The 26,647-nt window shown below is 43.3% G+C and overlaps 1 protein-coding gene across 12 annotated transcripts in view; it reads right to left on the bottom strand.

Annotated features, from left to right (window-relative positions):
- ECT2L (epithelial cell transforming 2 like) overlaps window positions 1-26,647 on the bottom strand; it is an 81,645-nt gene that overhangs the window by 11,470 nt on the left and 43,528 nt on the right. For 9 of the 12 annotated variants that reach the window (XM_045499804.1, XM_045499815.1, XM_045499808.1 and 6 more), the window contains 11 exons: window positions 24,387-24,515; window positions 17,948-18,040; window positions 15,727-15,909; window positions 13,815-13,918; window positions 13,290-13,415; window positions 8,555-8,641; window positions 6,155-6,369; window positions 4,705-4,852; window positions 3,210-3,283; window positions 2,954-3,110; window positions 1,731-1,796 (listed from right to left, as the gene is read on the bottom strand). In XM_045499804.1, the coding sequence (XP_045355760.1) occupies window positions 1,731-1,796; window positions 2,954-3,110; window positions 3,210-3,283; window positions 4,705-4,852; window positions 6,155-6,369; window positions 8,555-8,641; window positions 13,290-13,415; window positions 13,815-13,918; window positions 15,727-15,909; window positions 17,948-18,040; window positions 24,387-24,515 (1,382 nt within the window). The remainder of the gene's footprint in view (window positions 1-1,730; window positions 1,797-2,953; window positions 3,111-3,209; window positions 3,284-4,704; window positions 4,853-6,154; window positions 6,370-8,554; window positions 8,642-13,289; window positions 13,416-13,814; window positions 13,919-15,726; window positions 15,910-17,947; window positions 18,041-24,386; window positions 24,516-26,647) is intronic. The other 3 variants (XM_045499816.1, XM_045499811.1, XM_045499812.1) reach the window with 2 other exon arrangements.

The following is a 26,647-nucleotide window of genomic DNA, read 5'->3' as shown; positions in this document are numbered from 1 at the left end:
AATTAATTTATTTTGTCAAGTCTTAAGTAATCTCTGCACCCAACATAGGGCTTGAACTCACGACCCCGAGATCAAGAGTCATATGTTCTTCGGACTGAGCCACCCAGGTGCCCCTGTTGTCTAATTTTTAAAGCTACTGAAATTACTGTTTTATTTACAAATTCTTTAAATGCTTTCCTAGTATTAAAAGAAGAAGGAGGAGGAGGAGGGTTGGAAGCAGGAAAGAAGGGATCTATCAAGAAAGGGTAATGAATCGATTGTTACAAATTAAGAAATTAGGCCCTTGTACTGATCTAGCTATGGAGATGATTGCTTGTTATGAACAGCGATCCAGAGATAAAGTTCAGACTCTGTGAGTGCCAAGATTTGGGACTTTTTGTAATCCAGTCAACTTCACTCTCCCTACCAAAATGTCCAGATCTAAATTCTAACAAAACAGCTCCGTCTCGTTTCCCTACTTTGGCCTAAATAAATAAATAAATAAATAAATAACATTTCCAATCAATTGATACTTTAATTCAACATAATTCATATGGTGAACTCCTACTAGAAGACAAGTAAATCATAGCTCATACCTGATGGAGCTCCCAGTCTTATGAATTAAGGGTTACAAAAAAGCGTGGGAGAGATGTTCAAGGTGCTGCGGAAAACCCAGGAAGGGGGAACTCACAGCTGGAGATGTTGGGGAAACTTCCCAAGGAAGATGATGATTGAACTTGATTTTTTTTTTTTTTTAAGTTTATTTTTGAGAGACAGACAGAGCGAGCAGGGGAGGAACAAAGAGAGGAGAGAGAGAATCCCAAGCAGGCTCTGCACTGTCAGCACGGAGCCTGGTGAGGGGCTTGAACTCACAACCCACAAGATCATGACCTGAGCCAAAACCAAGAGTCTGATGCTTAACTGACTGAGCCACCCAGGTGCCCCTGAACCGGATTTTTTTTTTTTTTTTAACGTTTATTTATTTTTGAGAGAGAGACAGAGTGTGAGTGGGGGAGGAGCAGAGAGACAGGGAGACACAGAATCCGAAGCAGGCTTCAGGCTCTGAGCTGTTAGCATAGCCCGACGCAGGGCTTGAACTCACAAACCGCGAGATCACGACCTGAGTGGAAGTCAGACACTGACTGGCTGAGTCACCCGGGCGCCCCTGAACTGGACTTTTAAAGGAGAAAGAGTTTATCCAGTGGAGTGGGAAAGGAAGGCAATTTCAGAGAAGGCAAAGCATGAGCAAAGCACAAATGTGTGAGGAAAGATTAACATTATTGAAGAACTATGAGTAGATTTCTTTGATCATAAAGTGGTAGGCAAGGCAGTAAGAGAGAAGGTAGAGTGGGACCAGATGATATTCTATATAGGCAGCAGCTAACAGATGACTCCTGAGATTTTTTAGATATCCTCAGTGCGCAGAATCCTGCACCAGGCTCTCTGTGCAGGGAGATATGACATCAGAAAAGACACGGCCCCTTTCCCCAAAGGAGGTCACGTTACAGAAGTACCAATCAGAGAGCTAAGACTGAAGACAAACGATGGGATGGGGTCAAGTTCACTCGTGCCTCTTCTCATAGGCACCCTTACAGCTAGCAAGGAAGTGAAATGTGAGAGCTCGCCAGCACATCGCACACAGCAGGCCCTCAACAGACGTTAGCTGAATGGAAAAATGCATGTCTCCTTTGCCGATGACCGGAGGTTACATTCCTGAGCATGAGATGTAGTGAGCACATCCGAATACGTACCGGGCATCCCCTGACGATTCTCTGTATGTCTGACAGCTGATCTCTCGTACCGATGTTTTGTTTCATCTAGTAAACAAAGTGATTTTAGGCCAACTAAAATTATGAAAGTTTTATACAGAAAAACTAGATTTAAAATATTTTATGTCACTTGATAGAGGGCTCAGTATGTTCATAACGCTTAATAAGAATCTCAGTTTCGTGTCCCCAATTATTTATTTATTTTTATTTTTATTTTTATTTTTATTTGAGAGAGAGAGAGAGAGGGAGGGAGAGAATGCAAGCAGGGTAGAGGGGCAAAGGGAGACAGAAAGAGGACCTTAAGCAGGCTCCACGCTCGGCGCGGCGCCTGACATGGGGCTCAATCCCGTGACCCTGGGATCGTGACCTGAGCTGAAATCAACAGTGGGCCACTCAACTGAGTCAGCCAGGCGCCCCATCGTATCCCGTGTTTTAAAACAAAGACACAAGTGACAGCACTGTATTCAGAAAGTATCTTCAGGGCATAATATGTTATCAGGTTACATTCAGCCTGGCTGCCCATGCAGTACGCCCATCACAACAGTATTTTCAGAACGATAGAACTGTCTTCCACGATGCCAAATTCTTTCAGAGAATGATTATGATTTAAAATTTTTTTTTAACATTTATTTATTTTTGAGAGACAGAGCACAAGTGGGGGAGGGGCAGAAAGAGAAGGAGACACAGAATCCGAAGCAGGCTCCAGGCTCCCAGCTGTCCGCCCAGAGCCCGAAGTGGGACTTGAACTCATGAACTGTGAGATCACGACCTGAGCCGAAGTCAGATGCTTAACCAACAGAGCCACCCAGGCACCCCCGAGAATGATTATGATTGCGATACTTACTGAGTCAGAAAATTTAATTAACACGGTAAGAAGTACCTTTAGAAACAAAGAATTTTGCTTTTTTTTCCTCTTAGTTATCTAGAAAAATCAATCTAAATATCCGAGTCTTCAAACTTTCATATTAATAAAAGTTCTATTGCGCTTACGCAGATGTCTGAAAACATTGTGTCTCATGTTGCTTGGCTTAGAATAGATGCCCTTAGTGCTCCAAATCCCTGAACCCGATGATTTCACATGAAAGGGATAAAAGACTTTGAAGTAAAGAACACCACGACCGGATAAGCTATTTCAGGATCTTTGAGTCAGTACCGCAAAGCATTGTAACATTTTTCAAGGACACCAACTCTTACCAGCAACCAACCTGATCTATATAACGTTTATAGTTTTTGACTTGGTCAATCGCAGCGGTCAAGTCCCCACGGTCAACATGTTCTGCAGGAGTATGAAGCCTCAGAGCGTACAGAAGATTAATATATTCTTCAAATCTCCTGGATGGGTATAAGAGCAGCTCCGGGAGGCTGTGGGAGGCATAGAAAATGGAACGCTGGTCACTTTTGGAAGGTCAAAGTGTGCCCTGTGCTTAGGGCACCCCCACCGTGCTTTCCGTCAGAACTCACCTCAGCATTTTGGTAGCAATGGTCTTATCATGCCTCTTCAGGAAAGCTCGGAATGCTGGTATCGTTTCTCTGCACTAAAGGTATTCAGTGAACTGAGTCAGTATAGACAAAATGGCATTGCAGCCAGGTAGGCCTGGATTAGAATTAAAGATTTAATTTAATTCTACCTAATTCTATGTGACCCTGTCAAGTTATTTCACTTCTCTGAGCCTCCGTTTTCCCATGGATACTGTACCTAACTCTCGTGGTGAGGAGAGGAAGAATCCTCTCCATAAAGTGCTTGTCAGGCAGTAAGTGTTATCCCCACAGTAAGAAACTATTCACCTATAATACTGCTGTTGACTATGTTTTCCACAGGAGCATTAGAAAGAGGCTCCACTGTGCCAAATATGTTTTAAAATGCATTCGTTCATCTTAGTAGAGCCCTCCGGAAGTTACCTCATTTTTCTCAGCACACACATGCCTAGAAGACACCAGTAATGCTAATTTCCAGAAGGCAAATATTCACTGTTGTAATGTTAAGAGCTAACGTTCACTGAGTACTTGCTTATATGCACACCCCGTGCTAGTGACAATATGTGACACTCTGCTCCCATTTCCGTCCTATGGTTGGTCCCATGAAATCGCCTTATTCACGCAACTTTCCCATCATTCACTTGTCTAGCAGTGTTTGAACTCCCTAAGTGGGGCAAGAAGAATGCTACAAAGGGAGACGTCTGAGGTCAGGGATCGTCCAGAGGCCTCCCAGCCCCCAAGCCTTCCCCTCGGCCTCAGTGCAGATGGGCGGACACGGCCGGAGTGGACGCAGCCGACACTGGCAGAAGTCAAGGTGCCGTCTTCTGCTGCGCTTTTCACACAAATTGAAGAGCGCGGAAAGAAAGATCTCACGGCCGTCAGAAGAGACCCCAACGAGAGCAGCGAGTGACGCAGAAGGACCTGAATGTTCCTGCCCAGACTACATATGGCGTCGGTCGCAGTGGGAAGAATTGTGTATAATGAACTCTCCAAGGGATGGAAGGCAAAGAAATTCCTTATTTCACAATGAGATTTTTCAAATTGAGTGTCCCTATTCCAAGCAACGAGGGTTATCGATTCCTTTTCTCCATAAGAGAGTTGAGCTTGTCAAGGCCACGCAGGACCACACGTGTTGGCAGAGTAGAATCAGGGCTCTCAGTTTTGTTTCTACCTAATTGTTTGACGGTTTTCTATAAGCGAACCACAGGGTATCTGGGACAGATGAAAGCTTGGAAACGTGTATGATTAGTTCTGTCCAACAATCAGTTCCTGGGGCCTGTGTATCAAGCACCATGCTAGTCCCTAGTGATACGAAATTAAATAAGTCAGAGTCGCCATCCCCAAAGAGTTCACAGCAAACTGGAAGCTAAGAGTAGGGAGGAAGTTTTCCCTATTAATCCTAGTCCTTTGGATCGCACACAAAACTTCCTCTCGAGCTCAGAAGGTCTCATACGTGCCTGGGTGGTAACTCAATCATTACCTTCTCCATAGTTTTCAGAACAACCGGGTAATTGTTGAAGAAATTGGTATATATGTTCAACTGGCTTCCAAACTTTAGGAATATTTCCCCCACGCCGTGGGCCGGGCCCCATTCCTGCAGTCTGTCTCTCAGGTGGTCTAGAAACTGCCTGCCATAGGAGAGAAGCATGCCCGTGAAAGAGTGGCCAGGGATAACCTGGAAACTTAAAAACCAGGTTAGTTGTCATCAGCGCAGGCTGGCAGGGATTTGGTCCAGTCGTTTTGCCTTGACACAGAGCAGGGCAGGTCTGCCAGGAAAGGGGGAGGAACTGGGGTGTGAGGACGTAGGTTGCCTCTGGAGAAGCCTCATCTCTCTTTCTCATTTCCTTGAGCCAGAAGCCCCGGCCGGCCTCCGGAGGCCTGCCCCGGTCAGCACCCCTCCCACATGGCCAGCCAGGAGGGCGGCAAAGGTTTCTTAAAGTCCTCAGAGGAGAGTGACTGACTCGCTTCAAATGCCACCCCCCCCCCCAACCCGGCCCGTTTCCCTGAGACCCTAAGGTTGTCCTTCATTCCACCCTTGAGGGGACTTGAAACCAGGGAGAGGCTTGTTCAACCTGTTCCTTTTGCAGGAGCTGGCGGGGCGGGGGGGGGGGGGGGGGGGGGGGGGGGGGGGGGGGGGGGGAGGGGCACGGAGTGAGAGGCACTTCTGAGTCACCCAGAGAGGTGACTCTGCCTCTGGCAGAGAGGCACCAGCTCACTCTGTCTTTACCGCTGGTGCACGTGGTCACGTTTCTTTGTCAACTGGGGCGTACGTGAAACAACCTGCTGTCATTGAGCCGACCCTCCAGCCTTGGGTTCTCGAAGTACAGTATCCTAGTGACCTGACTCCATGAAATCCTTTGTTTTCGTTCCCTTTGCTCACCTGGGCACTGCTGATTAAGAACAGTGACAGGCACTCTCAAAAAATCAAAATAAAATCAATAAAAGGGGCACCTGGGTGGCTTAGCTGCTTAAGCGTGCAACTCTGGATTTTGGCTTCAAGTCATGATCCCATAGTCATGAGATCAAGCCCCACAACTGGCTCTGCCCTGGGTGTGGAGCCTGCTTGGGATTCCCTCTCTCTCTCTCTCTCTCTCTCTCTCTCTGCCTCTACCCGCACCCTCCCCACTACCATCTCAAAAACAAAACAAAACAAAACAAGAGAGTTCTTCCCATCACCTTCTGCGTGAACAATATAGTGAATACAAAGTCCCCAGGCACTCAGCTCCACTCCTTGAACCGCAGCATCGAACTGAGGCAGGAGTTCTCACTCTTGGTCGCAGCCCAGCAGCAAAAGTCCTCTCTCATGAGATGATCAGGGGCTCTGAGCAGGGCGGAGAAGAGCCTCTGTGCAGCTTTTGAAATAATTAAGGGTGGGCTCCTCCCAAGGCATGATGAGTGAATATTTGAAGAAATGCCTACACAGAGTTTACCTGTTGAGACTTAGAATCCGCAAAACGTCGGAGAAAATGATCCGGATATTTGCAGCACTCAGAATCGCTCTATTTGATGACAGGGCTGCTTGCAGTGGTGCTGCGTAGACCTCTCTCACCGTTTCCAGCATCTGTACATATTTTCTCTCACTCCGTAAGAGTTCCCTGACAACCCCCGTTCGCTTTCCAGCTGAGTCCATCTGGAGCTTTCTCTCCTGTAGAAAGGCATTAAGGACTCACAGGGAAAGCAGAATGACTCTTTCCGTGTTTACAGCCTCCAAGAGCCTGAAAGCTGAAGGAGGCAGAGAAATGACCGACAGAACAGTCGGGCGGTCATTCTGAGATTCCCCCTTTGGGGTTTACAGCATACAAGGTTGAAGGGGACCTTGACAGGGGACTGTGGTGGACCCTGCTGACCACGGCTTGATCTGGTATCACCAACTAGCCCCTCCCATCGGGCCAGTCTTGGATCCCGAGGGGGCCAGACTGAGGCTTGATGTCTATCCATCTGGTCTACTTGAATACGTATTCAGTGACACGTGCTAGGTGGTCACTACACAACGATGGGAGGGCACAGAGCCTCGCCTTCATGATGGTGATAGTCCAGTGAGGAAGCCTTTGGGTTGCCCACTCTTGATTGCTCTCCTGTGCCTTTTCCCCAGTGTTTACTGACTGATTTATAGTGTTTTATTGACAACACTGCAGACAGAAGAAGTGAAATGAGCTAACCCTCCTATCAACTAATCTGCTTCGAAATTAATTTTCAGTGCTGGGACTAAGTAATTCTTTCTCTTCTATCTGTACTTTTCAAAAGTTGGAAAATGAGTATCCTTACAATAGAAAACAATGAAAATATTTAATTTTTAAAAATGCAATGGCCTTGTGTTTGAGCCTAGAACTATTAATACTCTTAGAACACAATTTCTCCTTCTCCCTTTAGCCCTCGGATGCCCCACACCGCCCCAAATGAAATATAACAATACGAAGTGTAATGCCATGTGATCTTTGCCCAAAACAAATCAACCATAACTTCATGAACCAGAATTCAAATATAAAGTAAATGTAAGAGAAAAACCAGAAAACTCACTCTATGAAATACTATAAACACGCTGTTTTGGTAAAGTTTTATCTTTCAAACACAGGATCTATCTATCTATCTATCTATATCATACCCATTTAGACATTCCTAATGAGTTAAAAAAAAAAAATACATTTATAGCCCCACCTGGCAGCTGGCTTGGAGCCCGTATTATACTTTTATGTGTACAAATGTTTTTAAAATATTGGAGTTCTCCAATATTTTTAATCATTTTAAATTAAGGTTTCAGTTGTCAAACCTATTGTCTTAAAACCATTGTCAGGTGTTGTGACCAACAGTGAGATGAGATACTCTCATATTCATGGCGCGATGTGAACCCCCTTCTCTCTGGTGATTCCGGGGGGTGTACCCGAGGGTGAGCGAGCACCCACGCCATGAGGTCCACACGGGCAACACTGTGGCAGGTGGATTCCCCAGAGCATGGCCAGGCTTGGGAAGGAACTCCACGGTTGAGCTCAGGGCTGTGGGACTCAAGTTTCTTTCTCGGCAGGCCGTGTGACTTTAGGGAAGGCATTTAAGTGTTCTAACCGTAGTTCCTCATCTACAAAATGTGGTTGCTAACATCTACCTTAAGGGATCGTGAAAAGGAAAACAGGATGAATTTGCGAACATGGGATGAAGAAAGGCAAAGCGGCTGTGTGTGCTGTGTGTTAGGGCAGGATGGGACCAAGCCTCGACCTCCTCCACGCCCTCCCCTTTGGAAACAGAAAGACAGGGCCCTGAATGTTATAGTCAGCCTTCGAAGTCAGACTACGAGTTGGTGGGTCATTTAGAAACTGTGAAGCTTTATGTCTGTGTGCCATTTCTCTAAATGCTGTCCTCCTGACACATTAGAAAATCAGAGTAGGGTGTCTGGGTGGCTCAGTCATTAAATGTTGGACTTGGGCTCAGGTCATGATCTCATTGTTCATGGGCTCTAGCCCAGAGCCCTGGGTTGGGCTCTGTGCTGACAGCTCAGAGCCTGGAGCCTGCTTCGGATTCTGTGTCTCCCTCTCTCTCTCTCTAATTTTTTTAAAAAAAATTTTTTTTAAAGGAAAAGGAAAGAAAAAAAAAAAAATCAGAGTAGCACAGAGATGGCTTTTGCTCCCAAGATGTTAATTGGTTAATTTCTTTTCAGACCAGGACATATTCAAAAGAAAAATCTACCTGTTGGATTCCCTCACTTATATTTAAGGTTTTCCCCCCCTAAGGTAAACTGTCAAGAAAAAAGAACCAGAATAAAGGCTGACGCCTTTTTTTTGGAGGGGGGGGGCTCAGGAGCAAAACAATGGAGAATTCTTACTATATAATCATTGGCTTACCAGCTTAACCAGCGTCTCAAAATTTAGATCGTTTTTGCTGAGACTTGATTTTGCGTCCTGAGGGTTGTCTTCTCTAACATTTCTTTCCTGAGGATTAAATGCAGACTTGATTATTTGGAGGCAGGCCTTGGGATGTCTGAATGCCCAGTGGGTGCTGTGCCTACGGGAGGCTTTCAGTAGCTGTCTGCCTTCAGCCCCAACCACGGTGCGCCCCAGACACAATGAATTAAGCACTTGACACAGTTGATGACTCTCTTAAATTAAATCTTATGTTAAAAAAAGTAAACTTTAGCTTCCTAGGAACTACATTATACTTGAGAAACTGAATTCAGTGCAGCCCCCCTTCTCCCTGGGAGGCAGGAGAGAGACCCTGCTCCTTGAGGCCGGGCGGGGTGGGGGGGGGGTGAGGTGGGGGGGGTTGGGGGGGGGCTTATCTGCTCACTGAGGCACGAGGAATCCCACACATTCCAGGCCTCTGCCTCAATTCTGCTGTCCTTTGTCAGCTGAGGACAAATGGCTTATCTTACTTTTAAAGTTACCAGAAGGGACATCTGGGTGGCTCAGTGGGTCAAGTGTCTGACTCTTGATTTTGGCTCAGGCCCTGATCCCGGAGTCATGGGATCCAGCCTGCGATGGGCCCTGCGCTGACAGCGGGGACCCTGCTTGGGATTCTCTCTCTGCCCCTCCCCTGCCCTCACTCTCTCCCTTCTCCCTCAAAAATAAATCAGTAAACATTAGAAAAAATAATAAAATGGCCAGAAGAAAAAGGGCACAGCACTTTGTAAAATCCACCCTTTTTTTACTCTAATGAAAATGTGTCAGAAACAACCCACATGCTCTCTCTAGAACCTGTTTCCACATTTAAATATAGCTTATTCTTTCTTCATGTTCCCTTGTGGCTTTCATATAAAGTAGCACATCAAAAAACAAAAAAAAGTGCCACCTGCTGCCTGCAGGGTCCTCCCTAGCAAGGGAACAATGGTCCCCGGTTTGTGGTGAGAGGTAAGGATGATTCCTGCTCATCACTGCTGCCTTTCCTAGTCAAAGATAAAACTACTCATGGTAACCCCTTGAGTTCTATGGCGAGAGTGGGAAAAAAAAAATCAATGTATAACCAAGACTTTGTTTTTGGGTTTTTTTTTTTTTTTTTTTTTTGGTTTTTGCCTTATTCTACTCAGGCAAAAGGAATTTTTGTTTTGTAACTGCAGCCGTTCTTTATGGCTACCCGAAGTAAGAGCCCTGGTCCCCCAGCCGCAGTCAGCTGGCTTCTCCCCGGTTTACGGAGGTCCCACCTGAGCCTGCGCACTTCGCAGCTGCCCCAGAGTCTTTCCACCATTTCTTTTGCTTCCCCCATTTGTGGATGTCCCCTGTTAGCCTGGCATGTGTTTATACTTCTGCTGGGGGTGGGGAGGGGGGCAGGAATCTACTTTGAATCTTGGCAAAATCAAAGTTTCTATGAATGGAACACACTCTCTTCTTTCAGCATAAACAGCAGTGCTGGTGATTTAATAGAGACATGATGACTTCAAGCCGTCAGTGGTGACAATGACACCAATAGTTGTAAAGATAGACGTGGCTGCAGACATGCAATGAGAACGACACTCAAACTGGCCCAAGGTTAAGAGAATCGAAATGGGACAGAATCGTCTGTGGATCTCACATATAAGGGAAACCACCTCACCCGGGACATCATCCCGTTGCGCAGGCTCGCACGAGTGCTTCTGCATGGCCCCCCGGACCACCCTGGTTATAGAGAACCTGTTCACTCACACTGGGGCTTTGCTTCACCTCTGGCTCAGCAGCAGCCACTTTTATTAAGCATCAATTTTTCTTTGTGGATAGCAAGTTGATTTGGCGTGTGAATTTTGTTTGAATCTAAAAATAACAAGTTTTCTCACTGTATACGATACGTATAATTTCGTTACATTTTAGAGACGATTTTTAAATTTAAGACATCATCCCTTATTTTCTTTTTAGGGATGAACTCAGAGGAAGTGACGGGGCAACAAACTTGGCACATTTATAAGGAAACTACTGTTTGGGGTTGGTGGGCCTGTGCCTTCGCTCCCTCCATGACATATAAGGGAGGCCACTGATGACATGGTAGGAACTTTCCTGCCTTGTTTGCCTTTTCCAGATTATTGCCGATGCTTCTCCCACAAGACACTCAGTGCCTGAATTAGGGGCAGAAATAGCTGTGAAAATGACAGGTAGAACTCAGGAACAACCATGGGTCTGCTTGTAACCTGTTGCCATGGTTGTACAGTATCAGTGTAAACACTAGAGTGAGTCACTATTGCCCAGTGAGACAGATAGGATCTGATTGGACAGATGGTAGGTAGACAGATAGACAGACAGACATGTGCATATACCTCTATCTGTATATACATATATGGGCAGAGTCTGGGCCATCTGGATGGAGGGTAGGCCCTGCCCAGTCATACCTTCAGACACAGCTCTGTGTGTATGTGTGTGTGTGTGTGTGTGTGTGTCTAGTCCTGGATTTGGCAGGCAAGTCCTCTTACAGAATCCCCTATGGAATGGTCTAAACCAATTATCTCAGCAGAAACCATTATTTTCCATTCCTATGGCTGTTATGTTTGTGTGTTCTTCAGGACAAATATCTACAGGTTATTTATTATTTATGTATTTGCCGATTTTTAAGTAGGCTCCATGCCCAGCACGGAGTCCAATGCAAGGCTCGAACTCAGGAGCCTGAGCTCAGGACCTGAACGGAGAGAAAAAAATCAGACGCTGAGCTACCCAGAGACCCCAATATCTACAGTTTAAAAAATAAACTCCGATGTGTGGAGAAACTCAATTTCTCTATTGTATCCTAATTCCACACCTATGTTTAAGCTGTGGTTTTTCTTCCTGGAAGTCCCCAACTTTGTTTCGTGGGGTTTGTGCACAAACTCTTAAGTATTAAATAATAGAAAACCAAATAAGAATGTAACACATATTTTTCCTAATTTGATTTTTGTTTTAAATCAAGGAAATTTCTAGGCATTGGGTCTTCCGATTCTGTGCTTCTATTACTGGCAGGTGATGTGACATTAGCAGGCCTGCTTCCCAGCAATGAGGCAACTTGAAGTCCAAACATTCTGTGTTATTTTATTAAAGTGATTAGATGTTTAGGGGCGCCTGGGTGGCTCAGTCAGTGAAGCGTCCAACTATTGGTTTCCGCTCAGGTCACAATCTCACGATTTGTGGGTTCAAGCCCCACACCGGGCTCTGTGCTGACAGTGCGGATAAATATATATATTAGATATATTAGACATAATATATATTAAAATTAAATTAAATATTATATATGTATATACATATATACACATATATACACATATATATACATATATACACAATACACACATATATACGTATATACGTATATATATCTCCTATTACTTCTGGTTCTCTGGAGAACCTGACGAATGCGTGGTCTGCAAGAGTCTTTTGAAAAGACAGATTCAGAGATGGGGCATGAGAGAAGCAGGGCTCTGACCTATAAAAGGCTTAGATGTCCCTGAAAATGTGTTAAGACTCTTCTTCGAAAGGAAGCTTGTGCTTGAGAAAAATAAGTCACTTCGGGTGGGTGGGGGGGGGCAGGTTAAACCAAGGGTCCTGCTCTGGTAACAACCAAGGGGTGGGTGTGCATAACTGCATGGCTTTCATTTTGCTGACCAATCTGGGGGCTTGGCAGAGGGGACGCTGCTGCCAGAAGGTCCTCCGTGGTTGCCTCTCCTCCACTGTGCTGTCCACTAAAGAAGTGTGAAGAGAGGCTTCCAGAATAACAGGTTAATAGCCTGTTATTTGCCTGCTTGATAGAACTCACAGGTCTATTCCCACTAACAGTCTCCATGGTGAGTTTGTGTTTGGGGTGGTGTCCCCAGCCTTGAAGCAAGAGGTGATTTTTCTATGGGCATCACGTGACATTCTATGGACAGCATCTGAAGTGATATTTTCTTAGAAACCAGCTCTCTGAATGACCATGCAGTTTTGCGTATTTCCTGAATCCGTATTATTTCACTGAACCAAGAATGGGTGGATCCTGAACATAGTACTGGCAAAATTATTCTTGTTTGCTTGAAGAACTGGCTTCAAACCCACCTTTTTTTCCTTTTATGAATCTGAATTTCAACTAAGAAAAGAACACATCCTACTTTTATTTAAAAAAAAAAAATGTCCTGGATTGCAAATGAAACCATTTTCTTGGGGCGTCTGGGTGGCTCACCCAGCGAGTGGTTAAGCATCCAACTTCAGCTCAGGTCATGATCTCTCAGTCTGTGGGTTCGAGCCCCGCATCGGGCTCTGTGAGGACAGCTCAGAGCCTGGAGCCTCCTTCGGATTCTGTGTCTCCCTCTCTCTCTGCCCAGTCCTGCTCTTGCTCTGTCTTTCAAAAATGAATAAACGTTGAAAAAATTTTTTTCTTAAGTTTTCTCTCGAATCAATCTCAGGACTCCACTGAGCGAGCTGCTTAATGCAAATGACGGGCTCTGTTCCCGGGGCCCAGACCGTGTCTCTCTAGTCAAGGAGTGCAGCTTCCGGCATTAAGTGGCTTCATTAAGTGGCTTCACTCCTATTAGGAAACTACGAAACACCCTTTTTTTATAATAATCCATGAAAAGGAAATTCTTAGGAAAAATGACAAGTTGAAAGCTCTCCAAGTAGAATTATCATTACTGTGTATGAATTTCTTAACCACGTGTGTCTAACAGCACAGCAATAACCTTACCTTCATGAATAAATCGAATGTTGCTTTTGGGTCACCTTTTGTCAGAATAACATCTTCTCCAAAATCCTTGCTTTCTTTACTACTTTTCTTCAGCAGAAAATTTGACAAAAATTCCAGAGGTTTGTCCTAAAAAAAATCAAACCCCCACCAGAAGAAAAAAAGAAAGAAATTCCAATTAAAACATTCATCTGAAATACAGGTCGATCAAAGTGCAGCAGAAAAGAGCAGCGTTTTCTTCTTTCTACCCAATTAATTTAAGTCTAGGAAACAAAGTAAGTATTATTCAACTAAAATCTGTAAATGGTACTTTGTAGTTAATTTTGGTTCTCTTATTGTCCAGGATCTCTCAGTGGCTGTGTTTTACAACCCGATATAATCTCTCAGAGGAATTGTTCATACAAAGGGATAATATGGTTAAAAAAAAATCAATGCAAACTAAAAATGTATTTAAGTATTGGGTTTTTAAAGTTGGCTTTCTTCGAAAAAAAAAAGAAAAAGGTTGGCTTTCTTTGAAGAAACACTTACAGAATTATCTTTTGAAAGTTCCATCAATCCATCTGCCAGAGCTTGTGCAATTTCTTGGTTATTCAGAATGTTAGCCACACTCATGTGGTCAAACATAAATTGCCCTGCGAATATATAAGGCCATCTGCCTTGTAATTGATTTACGTAAGAGATGTGATCAAGCAGAAAACAATTCAATCCTCACCATTGTTTTTTAGTGGATAACAATGTGAAGAATAAAAAGTAAAATTCCACTATGCCATGGGGGCTATCTACCATGATAAAATATAAATTGACCAAGAGTAACCAAATGTGCAGCATATGAAAAAGTACCCATCCTGGTAAGGCTGATATTAAATAGAATATATAAATTGCGCAATAAGGAGGGAACATGTGAAAATAAATCTTGTAAGTTTAAATTTTAGATTCTCAATCCCACCCAAAATGTCTCCTCACTCCCCTTTATCTATGGGCTCAAGTACATAAATACTTTAAGTCTACAGGAAATAATATACAAACATAGTTAGACAGACATCTTCTATGTTTTTTAGTGTTTTAAACAACATACATTTATGTGAAAATGATTTTATTCCATTTAACTTCTTCTTGCTTACAAATATTATTTAAAAATTCTTCTCTCTTGGTACACCTGGGTGGCACGGTCGATTAAGTGTCCAACTCTTGATCTTGGCTCAGGTCATGATCTCACAGTTCGTGGGATCAAGCCCCACATCAAGTTCTGTGCTGACAGCATGGAGCCTGCTTGGGATCCTCCCTCCCTCTCTTTCTGCCTCTCTGCTGCGTGTGCTCTCTCTCTCTCTCTCTCTCAAAATAAATAAATAAATAAATTAATTAATTAATAAACATTAAAAAAATTCTTCTATCTTGAAAAAGCTAACTTTCTCGCTTTTCTTTTTGGTCCTTAATACCTATGAAAAAACCAGGAGAAATAATTTCTCCCTATTTATAGCCTCATAAGCATTTTTCAGTATTGGCTGAACATCCACTAAATGTGGTCAAGTGGATAGTACATGAAACCAAGAATAGCACTCCCAGTTTTGCCCTGTTTTGGAGGCATTGATGTAAAGAGATGCAGAACATATATTGACGTAAAATATCTACCTGTATAGCTGTGTTTTATGGCTCTTGTAGAGACCGTTATTGTGGCAAAAGACATCAATAAGAAACAGGGCAGGGAAGGGAAGGAAGAAGTAAGACACAACTAACTACTGGCTTGATTTCAGGGGTGTTTAAGGTAGATGGGAACAGTTAGGGATAAATTGAATAGGTAGTTAAAGATGGGAGGGTGGTCATTTACCCAGATGATAAACAAAACAAACCAAAAAAAAAACAAAAAACCCTCATTTTAAAGGAGGGACTGACTTAGGGGAAGGTCCAATACAGAAAACTGTTTCCAAGACTCTATTGTGATAAATCAGTCATGAGTAAGGAGTGTGAATGGGAAAATAAATTCAGTGATGCCAGTAGGCTCAGCGGAGGACCATGGAGCCCATCACCAAATTGAGTATTTCATATAGAAAATAAATAGAACACCACCCCAGAACAATGTAAGTAATGGGTGCTGTGTCTAAGAGGAGCTTACCTTTTAGAGCAGATTGTGGTGGGAAACAGGGCAGAGCCCTCTGGCCTAGCAAACACTTAGTGAGTTTTGTCTAGGTCAACTGCCTGGCACAGGATTAGTAAGATGGTATCATTTAAAATGAACGAGCTTCAGCATTTTGAAGATGAACATATTTGTTCTCATTGGCTATTCCTTACATTCGAAAGGAGATATGAAGGACAAAGGGAATCAAGTTTTACTGAACAGGTGCAAAGGTCAGCGTTCGCTTGAGCCATTCCTAAACTTGTATTTGCTCCGGAAGCAGAACAAGCCTCATAACTCAGCTGCAACAAAAGTAGCAAGACTTCTTACCTATTATCTTGGCACTGATGTTCTTTTGCAACTCCTTGAATAGAGGACTTAACTGTTTCCTTACTGATTTCAAGGTGTCTTCCAGAAAGTCCGTGAGGCTGGACCACATCTGCAGCTTTGACTCACTGAAGTAGATGCCAAAGGGATCCCTTTCCCACGGTCGTCCCAGCCAATCACTGAGAACTGACAGTATTTTCTCCTTTTATTATTGCAGGCTTAATATCTTTCTCCTTAGAAGACTAAGATAAATACTCACGGTCTCCTTTCAAAGGTAAAATTACAAACTCAAGAAGCACACAATGAATAATTTCAAATACCTATCTATTCTTTGATAGGTAAGGCTGACATGTTATATTTGAAAACAAAATTAAGTAGCCGCTGGATTTGTAGATCAGGAAGCAGAGTGGCCATCTGGGTAAGAATATACTGACTTTGCTTTACATCCTAAAAATGAACATACAAGAAAATGCCACTCGGCCTGGCTTCCCCATCATGCCATCCAGAGTCATCTTGGGCTCGCCAACGCTCTAGCTTTCTTACATCATGTCAAGTTGCTCTCTCTCTCTATATCTCTCTCTAAAACTGTAATGGGTGCTTAAGAGAGTTCTCTTCTCGAAAATCAATTACTGAATGATACTGTGGCATGTTAAATCTGATTTTCTGTCCCGGATGGATAGGTAGCCTTATTTGATTCCTGTCCCCCATTTTTATTGATAGACATGGACAACTCTTTATAAGATGTTTTCCTAGAAGAAAACTAAGAAGAAGAGAGGGAAAAGGAGGACGAACAGAAGGCAGAGGAGACAGAGGAGGAGAAAAAGAAGAAAAGCTTCCCCAGAAAGAACAGTGTGTGCAGGCTGATGTCCCACCCTGCCAGGCTGATGTCCCCTCTCCATAAGGCCCCATATGCTATCACATGGCAATGCAGTGATATAAACTAAAGTGAACGAGTGACTTCTGCTACAAAAATCTATCAGGCCAATGTGCTTTCTGTAGATATGTGGAAACTTGTCCCTTACAAGTTCCAATCATGACAGTTTTTCCCAGGCTCGAAAGTCTTTTGGCATCTGGCATTAGAGAAGTCATGCTTTACATGGTTTCTACGTGGCCCCAAACCCCAGGTAATAGGAGGCCAGGGAGTTTTAAAGGGGGAAATGATTATATTACCATTACTGTAGCAGAGCAATGTGGTCCTCTTGTTGGTCAGCCAATGTCACATTTAGATTCAATATTTGCAACTTTTAGTATCTAAATCAAATTTTGCTCGCAGATGTATTTTATCTTTGTTTTTCCTCTCAGATAATGCAGTTGAATTGGAACCTGAGCAAGCCCCTTCACCATCACTTTATAGCTGCAATTCTTACTTCCAAATGACACTATATTGATTATATCTCACTAAGAAGAATTATTCTTTATTATTTCTCTAGATCAGCAACTGTACACGTTTAACTGTTAAAAATGATGTTTTCCCAAATGTGCATCAACCGATGAATAGATCAAGAAGATGTGGTTTATATATACAATGGAATACTCACTCAGCAATGAAAAAGATTGAAATCCTGCCATTTGCAACAGCGTGGATGGAACTGGAGGGTATTATGCTGAGTGAAATAAGTCAGCCAGAGAAAGACAGACAATCATGTTTTCACTCACATGTGGAAGTTTAAAAACTTAACAGAAGGCCATGGGGGAAAGGAATGGAAAAATATATATATATAGTCACAAACAAGAGAGGGAGACAAACCGTAAGAGACATTTAAATGCAGAGAACAAACTGAGAGTGGAAGGGAGTGGGAGAGCAGGGGGGAGCGGGAAAATCGGTGACGGGCATTGAGGAGGGCACTTGTTGGGATGAGCACTGGGTGTTGTATGTAAGTGATGAATCATGGGAATCTACTCCCGAAGCCAAGAGCACACCGTATACACTGTATGTTAGCTAACTTGACAATAAATTATATATTTAAAAACATGATGTTTTCAATAGAGTTTGTCCACATGATGGTTTGAAGCGAATATCTGCAATAAATAACCCCTTTCTAAGCAAATGACTGAGCGGCAGGCAATGACATAGTTTGAATAGCGACAGCATTCCTTCAGAGAAGGAATGGAAGACAGTAATTGACATGAGTCAGAACCGGTATTATTAGCTGTGCTGTGTCTTTTGGTGACCCTGGAGTTGGTGGATGTTACCGGGCACTGTGGTCAGCCTCCGTGTACTTACTGTGTTGGTAAGAGCCAGTTGCAATCCCAGTGGGGGCAGTAAAGAACGTGCCAGTTAGCTGAGACAGCTGAGAAAGAACTTCTATTCCTGCCTCTGCGCAGTCAAAAATACTGTCATTAGTTTACTCACAGGTTTTGCCTTGGAACAGTTAAGTATTACTTAGGAGCACTAAGCTGGCCAAGAAAGGCCGCGAGGACTTCTCATCTTCGATCCAAATCCCTCATGGAACAGTCCACAAACACTTCACAGCTCACCCCTAAGTGCCAAGGTCCAAACACTTAATCTATGGGGACTACACAACAGGGTGGAGAGAGATGGCATGAGGTTTGACCTGGTGCTTATTTTCAAATTCAGAATACTCAGGCCAAAGGCAGAGAAAAGTCTACATACATTTTCGAAAATAGTTTGACTCAAAGGAGAAGTCTCATTGTAAGGATACAGACTTAAAACTGTTGAAACTTAAAAACAGCGGTCAAAATTAAGTATGGCATTAATTTCACCCCTTCTTCAGTGACACAGCATAAAGATGGAATTATTAAATTCAGCACATAGAGTGAGTTACTTTGAATGAAACTAATATATTGGGCTATATATTTTAACTCTTTGTGGTCTAAGAATAAACAAATTAGGGGCGCCTGGGTGGCGCAGTCGGTTAAGCGTCCGACTTCAGCCAGGTCGCGATCTCGCGGTCCGTGAGTTCGAGCCCCGCATCGGGCTCTGGGCTGATGGCTCAGAGCCTGGAGCCTGTTTCCGATTCTGTGTCTCCCTCTCTCTCTGCCCCTCCCCCGTTCATGCTCTGTCTCTCTCTGTCCCAAAAATAAATAAACATTGAAAAAAAAATTAAAAAAAAAAAAAAAAGAATAAACAAATTACTCCAAACTGTTTCAATTGTATGGAAAAAGATGGCAGTGGCTGAAAGGTTGGGATGTCTTTCGTTTACTGGGGTCTAGTCTTTGTTTTTTAAGTTTATATATTCACTTTTGAGAGAGAGAGAGAGAGGGAGAGGGTGAGGGGCAGAGAGAGAGAGGAAGAGAGAGAATCCCAAGCAGGCTTCGTGCTGATAGCGCAGAGCCTGACGTGGGGCTCAGTCTCACAAGCCGAGAGATCATGACCTGAGCCAAAATCTAGAGTTGGGTGCTTAGCTAACTGAGCCACCCAGGAAGCCCTACTGGGGTCTAATCTTTTAACTGACAAATGGTCCAGTGAAATCAATAGAGTCCATAGGTATACCTACATATATGTGCTCAACTGATTTCAACAAAGATGCAAAAGGAAGGCACGGAGAAAAGGACGGTCTTTACAAGAAATGGCAGTGGAAAAATGAGATATCCATATGTTAAGGAAAAAAAACCACAAAACTTCAACGTGTGCCTTTAACACTATGTAACACAAACAAATCAATGGATCAGAAACCTAAAGTCAAAACAATAAATAATTTAGAAGAAAGCATAGGAGAAAGTCTTGTGAACTTGAGTCGGGTAAAGAGTTTTCAGATATGACACTGAAAGCATACTCTATAAAAGAAAAAAAAAACAGATAAATTTGACTTCACAAAAATTAAGAACTTCATCTCTTCAAAAGGGATTGTTCAGAGAAGGAAAAGATAAGTCCCAGGGTGGGAGGAAATATTGGCAAATCAGTTTTCTAGACTACATACAGAGTTCTCAGTAAGACAACCAACAACCTAATTTGAAAAATGAGCAAACGACTTGAACAGACACTGCAGCAAGGAAGACAAATGAATGGCAAATAAGCACATGAAAATATGTTCAGTATTATCGGTCATTAGGAAAATACAAACTAAAACCACAATGAAATACTACTGCACACCCACACAAATGGCTACATTTAAGGAGACTAGTACCCAGTGTGGGGGTGCTACACAACTCAAGTTCTCGTACACTGCTAGTGGAAATGAAAAATTCTACAACCACTTTGGAAAACAGCTTAGCCGCTGTTTAAAAAGTTAACACCAGGGTCGCCTCGGTGGCTCAGTCGGTTGAGCGACCGACTTCGGCCCAGGTCATGATCTCACAGCTTGTGGGTTCGAGCCCTGCCTGGGGCTCCGTGCTGACAGCCCAGAGCCTGGAGCCTGCTTCGGATTCTGTCTCCCTCTTTCTCTGCCCCTCCCCCGCTCCGTGTGTGAAAAATAAATAAATATTAACAAAATAAATAATATAAAAAGTTAACACTGATCATATGACCCAGCTACTCTACTCCTAGGTATTTATCCAGAGAAATAAAAGCATATGTTCACACATAGGCTCATACCAGCTTTATATGTAAGACCCAGGAACTGGAAAGAACTCAAATATCTATCAACAAGTGACTGAACAGACAAACTGTGGTATATGTGTACGATGCAATAATTCCCAGCAATAAAAAAACAGTGGGCCATTGATACAAGCATCAAATGGATGGATCTACAATAATTCTTCTGAGTGAAAGAAGCCTGACAAAAAAGAGTGCACGATGTATGTATGGTTCCATTTATAGAAAATTCTATAAAATACAAACGAATATATTGTGAAAGAAAGTAGGACAGTGGATTCATGGCTGGGGGTGGGGAGAAGTAGGAGAGAAAAATTACAGAGTGGCATAATTTTTTGGGGGGTGGTGACTAGGTTCGTTATCTTGATGTTTTATGGTTTCACAGGGCACGTATCCATATGTCAAAATTTAGCCAATGGCACCCTTTAAATAGTACGGTTTATTAGGTGTCACTTATACCTTCGTAAAGTTGCTTGAAAATGTTTAAATAATGTCCAAAATAGATAAATTTTAGGTTTTGGGCTTATGAAGCAACTGAGCGAATGATGATATCCTAACCGAGGAATCCCGGGCCAGGTGGGGGGGGGTTTGGTGCTGAGGGGGCAATCCGGCCTTTTAGGTATGTTAACTCTGAGATGCCTCCTAGATGCCCAAACTAAACATTCGTATGAGGACGGCAAGCTAGCTATGAGTGTGCAGCGGGGAGATTGCAGAGCCGGAAGCACAAATTTGGGAGTCCCGGGCACATGCATCGGATTTAGAGTCGGGAGCGGATGAGGTTGTCCAGGGAAAGAGTGCGGTGGTGGGAAAGGCCGGGCAGCTCGCAGAGGGCGCGGAGCCGGCAAAGGACCCCAGGAAGGGCCCGCTGACGGAAGAGGCAGCGCAGGGAGAGGGTGGTGTTCCGGGAACGGAGAGAAGGCAGAGAGTTTCCAGGAAGAGTGTCCGTGTGCGTGAAATGAGGAGCGAAGGAAGGGTGAGGAAAGTAGTCGGCATAGACCAGTGTTTCTCCCAGCGTGCCCCGGGAGCAGCAGCACCTGGGAACTTGTTAGAAATGAAAATTCCCAGCACCCCCCGCCCCCGGCCCCCGCCAGACCTACTGAGTAAGAAATGCTAGGACAAGGTCTAGCAATGCGTACTTTAAAAAAAAAAAAAAAAAAGCCTTATGTATTTATTTTGAGAGTGAGAGCGGGGAAGGGATAGAGACAGGTGGGGGAGAGAGAATCCCAAGCAGGCCCTGCAGGGGCAGCGCCGAGCCCCACACGGGACTCGACCCCATGAACTGTAAGATTATGACCTGAGCGGAAATCAAGAGTCCCATGCTTAAACCACAAGACCTCTAGGTGACTCAAATACACATGAACATTTGAGAACCACCTAGAAATCCGTATATAGGTGAGGGTACATAGGCGAGGGAAAGTTTATGGTCTCCCTCCCTCTCTCTTTTTTTAGGACAGGAGCTGCTGCTACAGGTGATCCTGATTTGATAGGAATGACCCAATAAAAGAGGGTAGAGGCTGTCGGAGAGAACTGAGTGTAGGAATGCGGCCGTGAGGAGGTGAAAGGTGGTGAGATACAGAGTCCTAGCGGATGCCGGATCTCTGATTTGGGCAGAGGTGTTTCTTCCATCGTAACAGAAGGGAAGACAGAGAGCCAAGGTAAGAAGCGGGGGAGGCGGTGGATTTGGTGGTGGGAGGGGAATTCGGGAGTTTTCTCAGGGAAGGAAAAGGCAAGGTCAACAGCTGAAAGAGGTTATTGAAGTATTGACAGAGGAGGAGCAGGGACGGTATAGTCCTCTCCAAGAGTGGGAAAGGAATTTACCAAAGGAATTTAGCAGGTGCTCATCAGTGTTGCAATCTTATTCGACATTTATGCCGTCAAAGTCAAGTCAGATTAAAAGTCATATTACTTTTTTCAGCAGGCTTCAGCTGCTTTAGTGCAGGCAGGCAGAGGTTAGGTAGATGATGGTGTTTAAGGAACATTGGAATTTAGCCTGAGAAAGAGAGCCAAAGAAGTTCAGATTCTTTGCAAGAAACTAATGATAATGATGAACCATTAAACGCAGGTTTAACAAAGAAGGAACCAAGGATGAAGGCAAGGTTGATAGAGAGTGTAAAAGTGAGAGTGTGTGCATTGGAGATCTTCAGGCAAAGAACTATTAGAGTAGGAATATTTGGAACATGGTTGTTGGAATATTTGGCACATGATTTGGAAGTGGTACTGAGGGAGAAAAATGCTGGAGATCAAGCTTTCAGAGGTAATACAGCTTCCGGGGATGACAAGCTCAAGAGTGATGACGGAGGTGGCAGAAAAGAGATTTTTGGACTGAGAACCTGGGATCTTTTGACTGAATCAGGGTCTTGATGGCTCATCCAGGTGGAAATGACCTTTGACAAGAACTTTAGAGATGGTTTGGGGGCCAAAATGGTGGTGAGAAATCTGAGCGCCATTACGTTTCACTGGAGACAATTCTTTAAATTTTTTTTAATGTTTATTTATTTTTGAGAGAGAGAGAGATTGAGATCAAGTAGGGGAGGGGCAGAGAGAGAGGGAGACACAGAATCCGAAGCAGGCTCCAGGCTCTGAGCTGTCAGCACAGAGCCCAACATGGGGCTTGAACTCACAGACCAGGAAATCATGACCAGAGCCGATGTTGGACACTCAACCACCTGAGCCAACCAGGCGCCCTGAGACAATTCTTATATCACCAAATCTATTGTTCTTTTCCCCTTTTGCCCTTATTTTCAAGCCGTTCAAAGCTTTACTTTCCCAAATCCTTTTTTTTTTTTTTTGTTCTACTTCAGTTAAAATGTTTGCTTTGCTCTCATTATACAAGTAATACTAGTTCGTTATAGAAAATTGGGACAAATAAGAGATCAAAGAAAAAGAAAAAAAGAAAAATCACTTATCTATTGTTAACACCTTGACATACATCCTTCCAAACCCTTTTCTCTACACACCCCACTGCCACTCCCACCTGCCCCACACAGATTTTAAACCGAGGAATCCCACACCACCCATATTTGATTTCAAATGTAGAAAATCTGAAAAACTCATCTAGAGATAGATGCTGTTAATATTGTGTTGTATTTCCTCCTAGATTTTTCTATACCTATTTTCTATAGTTAAGATTACATAATTATAATAACTGTATAAGAAAAAAAATTTATAATATTTTGTAATTCATTTTCCTCTAACCCTCTTCCCATTCTTTTGTTTTTCCCTTTTCCCTGGTTGAACTGTGGCAGGGGCATGCTTTGCATGTGTGAATAGTTCAGTGAAATCTGAGGATTAGACAGAGCTTTAAGACTCACAGTTCTCTAAGGAATGGGTAATAAGAAACTGTTCGAGAAAATTTAATCTTATACTCCCTCTGCTTTGCTCTGCTTGGCATTAAAAAATATATAAAATTAAAAAAAAAAAAAAAAAAACAAGCCCATGATGGCAGAGCTTTTATTTAATAGATGTCTAGAAAGTGGATTTGTCTTACTGTTTCTAAAGTTTCTCTTCAAGTATGAAATCAACTTTGAATTACAGTGACTGATACTGGACCGAGGGGCGCTGAACATTATCAGCAACCTCGGTGATCAGCAACCAGTCTCATCTTTACCAAGCACTTCACCTGTTTCTAATTTTCCAATATTATTTAAGTATTTGTATTATTTATTTTTAAGTATTTACATTATTTTGATATTCACAAGTCCTGTAAGGTCAGATACTATTCTCCTAACTTTCGTATGAGGAAACAGAGGTCCACAAACTTGCCTAAGGCCATACAGCTAAAGTGGTATGCCTAGGATTCAAGTTCAAGGTCTTTGGTCACCAAGTTCATGCTCATTCCTTCCAGGTTCAGAACACAGCGGGGAGGCTTTTCTCAGGTTGATAGATTATGGTTTCTGTGCTGGTCAGGCACTTTCTCCTGTATAGTGGAGGCTGATTTTACCATGTTTTCCAGAAGAAATACAAATAATGTTCTTGGCTGGCTCTTGCCCCTCGTTACTTTGACAACTAACCACAACTCTTTTCTTCCTAAATACCTGAGTATGTGAGGTATAAGAGAAAAAAAGAAATAAAGAGGAACAAGGGACTGACTCATACGAACTGAAGGCATTTCAAAAATCCACAAAATATCACTATAAAGTAGGCACGACCACCGCCTTTCAAAACTGACCGGATGCTCCGAGTGGTACAAAGAGGTCCACATGACCCCCTTCTTGTTCAGGAGCCACGTAGCTTCCTAATTTCTCCCAGAAGTCTCTCACTTCAGGCCTCAATAAATTTTTAATACCAATTTTATAACCTGAGGAAAAGAAATCAAAATGTCCTCTTAGTCTGTAACATTATCAGGAACAGAAACCCTTAGCGGTTTGTGAAAAAGCAACCACAACTCAAAAAGCCAGTATCTGCTCCTAAGACTCCAGTCTGGAGGGTGCCTCTCCTTTAGCACTGCACCACACTGGGGCCACAAAAGGACCCCAACATGGTCACAATCTCCTTCACATTCTGAATTTATTGGACGCTGTGCACTCTGATTTAGGACATCGTCTCTCTGCCTCCAATGTATATATACCCCAAAAGTAAAGTATATATACCCCCAAATTAAAGTATATACACCCCAAAAGCAGCAGTGTGTTACCAGGCTCACAGCAGGGTTCAAGGTAGACGGTCAGTCAAGCCCTGAGATTTTTGCAACCAAGTTCCGAAGTTAAAATGTTTCTCACTTGGGGCGCCTGGGTGGCGCAGTCGGTTAAGCGTCCGACTTCAGCCGGGTCATGATCTCGCGGTCCGTGAGTTCGAGCCCCGCGTCAGGCTCTGGGCTGACAGCTCAGAGCCTGGAGCCTGTTTCAGATTCTGTGTCTCCCTCTCTCTCTGCCCCTCCCCCATTCATGCTCTGTCTCTCTCTGTCCCAAAAATAAATAAACGTTGAAAAAAAAAAAATAAAAAAAAAAAAATGTTTCTCACAGTTGTCAATCAAAAAAGAAGTCTGAACAGAAGGTTCCCAGAGATGGTAACCATCCTGGAAACGCTCACTTCCTGGGAATTCTATATGATGATTCAACTAATGAGAATGTGTTTGGACCCATTTCTAAGGGACTCCTGGAGACTCTGAATTCTTAAGTCCCAGGAAGGCAGTCGAAAACAAAGTCAGGCAAGAATCCCAACATTTCACTTCCTTCCACCAAGAAGTCTAGATACAGAACGGAAGAACCTGTTGAGATCACTGGAGTAAGAGAGTTCATTTTGTTGTTGGTTTCAAGGCAAAAGCTCTTGCAGAAACACCACAATTATACAGAGGGAAAAACTTCCGTTTTCAGGTATTTTGTTATGTTACTATTGACATTTAAAAAAGAAAACGAAGGGAGCACCTTGGTGGCTCAGTCAGTTAAGTATCTGATTCTTGATTTTGGCTCTGGTCATCAACTCACAGTTTGTGGAATCGAACCCCAAGTGGGGCTCTGCTCTGACAGAGTGGCTCTTTCTTCCCTGTCTCTGCCCCTCCGCCCCAATGTGTTTTCTCTCCCTCTCACACACTCTCTCTCTCAAAGTAAATAAATAAACATTAAATATATATATACATATATATATATATATATTTTATTTTTTTATTTTTAAAGAAAGAAAACGAGAAAAAGGCAGAGTTTGGAAACCTGTCTCATCTGGAGAACAAAAAGTCTGAGATGTTAGAAAACCCTAACAGGCTCTTCTACTCCGTAAGAGGTGAACCTACTACGCCACAGCATAAATTTGCAATTGATACCTCTCCATCATTTAGAGGAGAGCTGCCATGTAATTAATCATAAATTTAAACCCCGAATAGTAGCCATGCTTTACTTTGGGGGGCGGGGAGGGCGGCATATAAAATCAGGTGTGGAACGTAACTTGCCCCAGGCACAGCTAACCTGAACAAAAAAAGACAAAAATAAGGTAAAGATAAACCAAAAGCAGCTTATTTTTGTTTATAATAAAATTCACTAAACCTATCCCAAGCATGCTGAGTTCTAGCTGTCAGCAAGCCCTCTTGCTCAACCAAAGACCCCAACAGTTAAACCCAGAAATAGACAAGACTGCTTAACTCATGCTCCAAAGAAAACCCATTATGCCTATTTCTTACTGCACTTTCTGGAGACATTGACAAGACGTTATGCAATGACTGGACTCTTCCAATTGGACCAGAAAAGCCCTGATAGCAATGGAATGCCTCAAAGACCACACCTAACGTGTCCCCTTCTCTGCCCGTGATTGTGAGCTGAGCACATACCAACCCCCAGCTCATGGTCAGGCCCCCTGCCTGCTCTCGTGCACGTACCCCACGGAGCTCATCTCTGTAAAACTCTAGTGTCCATCTTGCAGGTGGAGAGGTCGGTTGTTTAGGCTCAAGCCTGCAACTCTCCTTGGCTACTGGCACTCAAAATAAATGTCTCCCTTTCCTTC

The sequence above is a fragment of the Leopardus geoffroyi genome, chromosome B2 (genome assembly GCF_018350155.1).
Source record: "Leopardus geoffroyi isolate Oge1 chromosome B2, O.geoffroyi_Oge1_pat1.0, whole genome shotgun sequence".
Lineage (NCBI taxonomy): Eukaryota > Metazoa > Chordata > Mammalia > Carnivora > Felidae > Leopardus > Leopardus geoffroyi.
Note: the sequence above shows the minus strand (reverse complement) of the source record. Positions and strands in the feature narration are given on the sequence as shown.